We start from the raw sequence: 7,775 nt of genomic DNA, 5'->3' as shown, positions 1-7,775 counted from the left end.
CTAAAAAGAAAAACTAGTTTAATTTGTCAGTTCTGTCAATGGGGTAAATAGTTGAGGTTGATCTAAGTCAGGTTTGTGCTTTTGACTTGGACTTCTAGTGAAAAATAGTTGTTCAAACAATCTAAAATATGAAAATAAAAAATAGTCGTTAACTTGTTACACCTAAATATAAATAGAGCTTAAAAATAGAATCCACGTTTTCTTGTGTTATTTGACAAGAGTTTGGTAGGCTTGGTCAAGCTTGGAGACCTTATCAGATCACTCGCTCTCTAAATTAAAAACCAATTTATTTATAGATTATTCGTTTCACGTGGAAAAACCTAGATTTCTTGCCTATAAATATGAACCATTATTTGCATAAGCCTTCCATCCCTACTTCAAACACTTCATTTAAACATCTCTCGTTCTCAAAACACTTCATTTTCAATCTCTCTTCCAATGGCACCTGCAGTAACTTTATTAACTGAGGCATCCGATGGTCATGAAATCGAAGTTGCAAGCATCAAAAGACTAGCTGCCTCAGCTGCTCTCAGTTCTGTACCTTCCGAGTACACTTATACCAAAAATCCTAATGAACAAGGAGATGCAAATGACCCCGAACACTCAATCCCCACCATTGATTTTTCTCTTCTCACCTCTGGTTCTCCTGATCAACGGGCAAAAGTGATCGAGGAGCTAGGAAGAGCTTGCGAGGAATGGGGATTCTTCCAGGTATGTACTTCCTTTTGTGTCAATCACAGAGAAATGCTCTTTCGTGATGCTTATGTTGCCAGACTATGAATATCAAGTTGAGTTTGTTTGTTTTATATGCATTAACGTGTGTGATGAAAATGAAGCTAATCAAACATAAAATGTATTCATGTTGGGTTTAATAGGTGACCAACCACGGTGTACCAGAGAGGTTGATGAAATCAATGATCGATGCGTGTCATAGATTTTTTGACCTACCGGAGGAGGAGAAGAAGGAGTTTCAAACAAAGAACCTGTTGGACCCAATTAGGTGCGGTACCAGTGCCAACGTCGCCATTGAAAAAGTTCGTCTATGGAGGGATTTCCTCAAGGTCATAGCCCACCCTGAATTCAACTCACTCTACAAACCTGCTGGATACAGCGAGGTTTCACTGGAGTACAGCAAAAGAACCCGAGAAGTAGCCACAGAAATATTGAAGGGAATATCAGAGAGCTTAGGGTTGGAGGCTGACTACATAGCAAAGGCCATGAACTGGGACCGTGGCTTACAAATTCTGGCCGCAAATTACTACCCGGCGTGCCCACAGCCAGATAAAGCGATCGGCATTCCTCCTCATACCGATCATGGACTGGTGACCCTCCTCATTCAGAATGAGATGGGTGGCCTTGAAGTCAAGCACAAAGACCAATGGGTGTTGGTGAATGCTGCTCCGGGAGCTTTTATTGTTAACATTGGTGACCAAATTCAGGTACCAAAATAACACCCAACTTTTTTAAATCCAAAACCCATCTTATCTAAGAATTACAAAATCTAATAATTCTCTACTTATTTTCATAAATTAATGGTACCGATTTTTTATGAGTATGGTTAATTCTTTGTGGCAGATTTTGACAAACGACAAGTACAAGAGCATATGGCATAGGGCTGTTGTGAACAACAAAGCTACAAGGATATCAATAGCTGTGCCCCATGGACCCTCACTGGACACACCTGCTTTACCAATCCCAGAGTTGTTAGAGAGAGAAGGCCAAGCCCCAAAATACGTTGGGATGACATATGAGAAATTCATGGAGCTTCAAGCAAGCCCTGCTGCCCTCACCAAGCCTTGCTTAGATCACCTCCGAATCTAGGCTATCTCGACGACCCAATGAAGAGTTGTAGCTTCTTTTATTTCTGGTCTTCAAAAATATATATTGATTATGCGTTAAGTATATATTCATGCTCTGTGTTTTCAGATAGGCTTAGAAGTTATTTAATTATGCGTGAATTCATTGTGAAATTCTCAGCAAACAGCAATTCATGTAATACAAAATTATCTATTATAATTTATATATATAAGAAAATTATTTAATAGCATGACTATCTACCCTAAATATTTGCAATTGCTTGTAAGTATTTGTTTTCAGTTTGTGTAGCATTCCATTACAGTTTCTTACCATCTTATCCATCCCTCTCTCATCCCTTCTTTCTCATTCTTCCTTTTAAATTTTTCCCTTGTATCTTCCATATAAAAACGAAATACGAAATGTTTATCAAACTAGTCTTTGTGATAAAATGAGCCTAATGCATGAATTATTCTTGTAACACAATTCCTGAAGATATGACCAAATTATAGGAATCAACTATGTTGCATGGACACTCCACTAAGCCCAAGAGTGGGAGTGTCAGACACTTCTCGGACACCCGTGTCCAATGGCTATCGCCTTGTCCACGGTCAAACACTCCCCATACACGGTCAAGACACTCTCCGAATACGGGTCAACTAATGTGTTAATTCAATTATAATTCTTATAAAAATATTTATTTGGATTTGTTTTAGAGGGTTCTGTTATGTGATTCTGGTTTTGTTTGGACTCTTTTGTTAGTCTATTGCATGTGTGGTACTTTTTTCTTGCTTGGGGTTTCTGGATAAGATTTTAATGAGGCCATTGTTGTCATGCAGGTTCTTCTATAATGTTAATAAGATATTAATGGAATTGATCTTCTTCTCAAAAAAAGAATTACAGTCTAAATTATTTATTTTATATATGTTCCCTCAAATTTTCTCTCATCTCTTCAACATCAATCTCGTCACTTCCTTTTTCTTGGTTCAATTATATTAATTACGGATTCAATTTTTAATATATTAGAATGTGAGCATTCAATATCAAATTAATTAGAAACGTGAAAAGGCAAATATTTTAAGGTCTTGCGCTTAAACTTACATAACTTGAAGGTAGATATGCGATTAAATCCAACACGCAACTACTCAACAATCGTACGACAAAAATGTCCAATTTGAAATATAAACAAAAACGTTTCCTTTGCTATACGCGTTAAAATTTACTTTGACCATTCTACCTAAAAATACTTTCGCATCTAATGGCCATGAAGTACCAAAAGTGGCAAGCATCAAAACACTAGCTGACTCAGCTTCCCTCACTTTTGTACCTTCTGAGTACACGTATATCAAAAATCCTAACGAACAAGGCGATGCAAATGACCCAGAGCACTCAATCTCACGTCGGGATCTCCTGATCAACAAGCAAAAGTGATCCAAGAGCTGCGCAGAGCTTGCGAGGAATGGGGCTTCTTCCAGGTACCTTACTTTGTCAGTACATGCGTATATTTATAGTAATGTTTTGTTGTCAGACTTATACAAATACTTATGTTGGACAAGAGAACTACATATACATCACATATGCGTATCTACAACTCTCATGATGAAAGCTAATTAAGCATAAATTTATATATGGGAATTATTAGGTGACCAACCACGGTGTACCAGAGAGCCTGATGCAATCAATGATTGACGCGTGTCATAGATTCTTTGATCTGCCGGAGGAGGAGAAGAAGGAGTTCCAAACAAGGAACCTGTTGGATCCAATCAAGTGCGGCACCAGCTTCAACGCCGACATTGAAAAAGTTCATCTCTGGAGGGATTTCCTCAAGGTCATAGCCCACCCTGAGTTCAACTCACTCTACAAACCTGCTGGATACAGCGAGGTTTCACTGGAGTTCAGCAAACGAACCCGAAAAGTAGCCACAGAAATATTGAAGGGAATATCAGAGAGCTTAGGGTTGGAGGCTGACTACATAACAAAGGCCATGAACTGGGACCGTGGCTTACAAATTCTGGCCGCGAATTACTACCCGGCGTGCCCACATCCAGATAAAGCAATCGGTCTACCTCCTCATACTGATTATGGACTGGTGACCCTCCTCATTCAGAATGAGATGGGTGGCCTTGAAGTCAAGCACAAAGACCAATGGGTGTTGGTGAATGCTGCTCCGGGAGCTTTTATTGTTAACATTGGTGACCAAATGCAGGTACCAAAATAACACCCAACTTTGTTAAATCTAAAACCCATCTTATCTAAGAATTACAATCTAATAATTCTCTACTTATTTTCATAAATTAAGTACCGATTATTTATGTGTATGGTTAATTTTTTTGTGGAAGATTTTGACAAACGACAAGTACAAGAGCATATGGCATAGGGCTGTTGTGAACAACAAAGCTACAAGGATATCAATAGCTGTGCCCCATGGACCCTCACTGGACACACCTGCTTTACCAATCCCAGAGTTGTTAGACAGAGAAGGCCAAGCCCCAAAATACGTTGGGATGACATATGAGAAATTCATGGAGCTTCAAGCAAGCCCCGCTGCCCTCACGAAGCCTTGCTTAGATTACCTCCGCATCTAGGCTATCTCGACGACCCAATGAAGAGTTGTAGCTTCTTTTATTTCTGGTCTTATAAAATAATGACAGTATTTCGGTATATATGGATCCTCTATAGGTGATCTTCAAGTGTTATCTGTGTTTTCACATAAGCTTAGAAATTATTTAATTGGAAAAACTACAGTAAAGCCCCCAACCTATAGGGTCACTTACGAGTTCATACCCGATTTTGGGGACATTTACGAGTACATACTCAACGTCGCAGAAAACCTACAATTTGCCCCCTCCGTTAGCCAAATTGTTAATGAATCTGTTAAATGCTGACGTGTCAAAAGTGGGACCCCTTTTTTGATGACTTGGACTTCCACGTAGACAAAAAACTAATAAAAAAATTATATACATGTTAAAAATAATTTTTAAATCATATTAAAATCATTAAAAAATGAATAAAAAAAGAAAAAACAAATAAATTCTCATCTCTCTTCTCCAACCTAGCCAACCCTCTCTCCCTCCCCATCGTTACAGGCCTTCTCGAGCCCGTCCAGGCCGAATCGGCCGAGATCCAGGTCGTCTCTCTTCAGCCCCTTGACTGCCAGATTTTTGACGTCGACGGCGTTCCAGATCTGGATCCGGTGATGAAGCTTGAGCTTCCTGGACTCATGGCGAAGCTAAAGTTGCAGGAACATGGGCGGGTGTGCTGGAGGTTGAGAACCCACCACCACCCATTTCTCTTCTGCGAAGAGGCTCAGGGCTCTAACAATCTAGGGCCGGCCTCTTGCGTTAGGCCTAGCTGGAGGCTTCTAGGTTGCTTCGATATAGCAAAGAGAGGAGGAGATTTCATGTCATAGCCAATACACCCGCAAAGGAGGCAAGGTTTCAAATTTGGACAAGGATTTTGCCAAAGCCATTCATTGGTGAAGCCCAGGACTGAGTGGGCTTAATAATCTTGTAATTAAGTGATTTTTAAAACAAATTTTTGGACTAAAGGTTATGAACTTGACAAAAAAACGTTGGACTAAAAGTTGAATTTTCGTTTTTTCTGCAATATGGGATATGGGATTTCTAGAGTTGGCTCCTCAACGGCTGCACTCCTCGTGCAGCTTTTTTTCTGGGTTTTTTGTTTTTTGTTTTTTGGGTATTCATGGTGAAGGGAGGGAGGAGAAGGTGGCAGACATGGGTTTAGGCGGTGGCTGGGTTGGTGGGTTTGGGAGATGGCTGGGTGGTTCTTTGAGCGGCTACAGGAGAGTGGTGTGGTATAAGGGTTGGTTTGGACTGGAGGATGTTGAAGTTTTTGGATCTGCCCGATGGGTCCCACTCTAACAATATCGATACTGTCCCCACTTTACCACCTGCCCAATCCGTCAAGTGTGGGGTTTTACCACAAAAGGCCTCGATATTAGTTAGAGTGTGGTAATTCTATTTAAACCCATTTGTTTTCTTTCACCCCACCAATGTGGGATTCCAACACTCCCCCTCACGTGTAATCACACGTGAAGATCCACACATCGGCAATTGAAACTCAGAGGTCGGCTCTCGTTGGGCCCACTTGTTTTCAATGGAACTTAGAGGTCGGCTCTTTTTCAAGCTTCGTTGGCCTTCCTTTTTCTTTTTCTTTTTTAATTTTATTTTAAATTTTAAGAGTCCGACTTGTTTCTCCTTCTAGCTTTGTTAGCTTGTACGGGCCTTGGCTCTGATACCATGTTGAAGTTTTTGGATCTGCCCGATGGGTCCCACTCTAACTAATATCGAGGCCTTTTGTGGTAAAACCCCACACTTGACGGATTGGGCAGGTGGTAAAGTGGAGACAGTATCGATATTGTTAGAGTGGGACCCATCGGGCAGATCCAAAAACTTCAACAGAGGAGCGGGGTGGGGGAGGGAGATTTGGGGTAACGATGGGGAGGGAGAGAGGGTTGGCTGGGTTGGAGAAGAGAGATGAGAATTTTTTTTTCTTTTTTTTATTCATTTTTAATGATTTTAATATGATTTAAAAATTATTTTTAACATGTACATAATTTTTTATTAATTTTATGTCCACGTGGAAGTCCACGTCATCAAAAAAAGGGTCCCACTTTTGACACGTTGGCATTTAACAAATTCACTAACAGTTTCGCTAACGGAGAGGGCAAATTGTAGGTTTTCCGCGATGTTGAGTATGTACTCGTAAATGTCCCCAAAATCGGGTATGAACTCGTAAGTGACCCTATAGGTTGGGGGGTTTACTGTAGTTTTTCCTATTTAATTATGCGTATATTCATTGTGAAATTCTCAGCCAAGACCAATTCATGTAATACAAAATTATCTATTATAATTTATATATAAGACTGTACAATTATTTAATACCATGACTATCTACCTCTTTTATACATATAATTAGTTTGTAAGATAAATTCTCTGCCAAAGTTTCAACAAACAAATAATTAGTTTGAAGGATAAATCTAGTTGTGTTAGTTTTTTAATTCTAGTTTGTCAAAGTACAGCCACATGATGTTATTAATACACCCATATAATAATAACACATGTATATTAAGTAGGGGTGGGCATCAATCTGGCCGATCCGACCAAATCGGCCGAACCAAACCGTATTTTCCGGTTTGGTTTGGTTTTGACTTTAAAAAAGTCAACAGTTTTAAAATCCGAACCAAACCGGAGTAGTTTGGTTCAACTGCAGTTTTCAGCTTTGAAAAACTATGCTAATCCGAACCGAACCGTTTAAATAATAATTAATTATATATATATATTAATTTACATGTGTCAATGGTTGAGTGGCTAATTAGAAGTGTTAGTGTACATCAGCCACACTGAATTGGACTCCAAACCAACTATTTTCAGACTCAAACCTCATCTTGGATTCTCCTCTTCCTTGAACACGCAGCCTCACTCAACCCTAGAGAAGCCACCATTTGAACCACCACCTCCACTGCTTCAATCAAACCCATTCTCACATTGCAGATCCATCGTCGTCGCCGCACCTCCATCTTTGTCACCGCACCTCCATCATCGTCGCCGCACAGCCAGAGTCGTCATCGCACAGCCTTCGTCGTCGCCGCACAGCCTTCGTCGTCGCCGCACAGCCATCGTCGTCGCCGCACAGCCATCGTATGTTCTAATTTTTACTTCTGCTTCTCTACACATTTTTCTTTTGATGGATATTGTGATTTCAAATTCTTGGAATGAATTTTCAGTAGTGGGTTTATCTCTATATATGATAATAGGGTGTTGCTTTGAATGAAATTTTTGGATCTTGAAAAATGATGGTCGAATGCACTTCATTTTCATTCCATGAACAAAGAAAATGTTTCTGATTTGAGAGGTTCATGACATCTTCATTCCATGAACTAATTGGATATCATTTCTTTTCTGTTTTTCTTAATCTTTTGAATATATTGTCATTTTAAGATAGTTGATAGGTGCTAATGA

General features: G+C 39.7%; 1 protein-coding gene and 1 pseudogene across 1 annotated transcript; both read left to right on the top strand.

Moving 5' to 3' along the window:
• The first annotated feature begins 384 nt into the window (after positions 1-384).
• On the top strand, positions 385-1,898 carry LOC110770444 (2-oxoglutarate-dependent dioxygenase 19-like). The gene is made up of 3 exons (XM_088246050.1): positions 385-711; positions 876-1,439; positions 1,576-1,898. The coding sequence occupies exons 1-3, from the start codon at positions 439-441 to the stop codon at positions 1,819-1,821; spliced, it is 1,083 nt and encodes a 360-aa protein (XP_088102176.1). The 5' UTR covers positions 385-438; the 3' UTR covers positions 1,822-1,898.
• A 1,144-nt stretch (positions 1,899-3,042) lies between these two features.
• Positions 3,043-4,477, top strand: LOC148292351 (2-oxoglutarate-dependent dioxygenase 19 pseudogene; annotated as a pseudogene).
• Positions 4,478-7,775: the final 3,298 nt, after the last annotated feature.

The sequence above is a fragment of the Prunus avium genome, chromosome 8, assembly GCF_965620075.1.
Source record: "Prunus avium chromosome 8, drPruAviu1.hap1.1, whole genome shotgun sequence".
Lineage (NCBI taxonomy): Eukaryota > Viridiplantae > Streptophyta > Magnoliopsida > Rosales > Rosaceae > Prunus > Prunus avium.
Note: the sequence above shows the minus strand (reverse complement) of the source record. Positions and strands in the feature narration are given on the sequence as shown.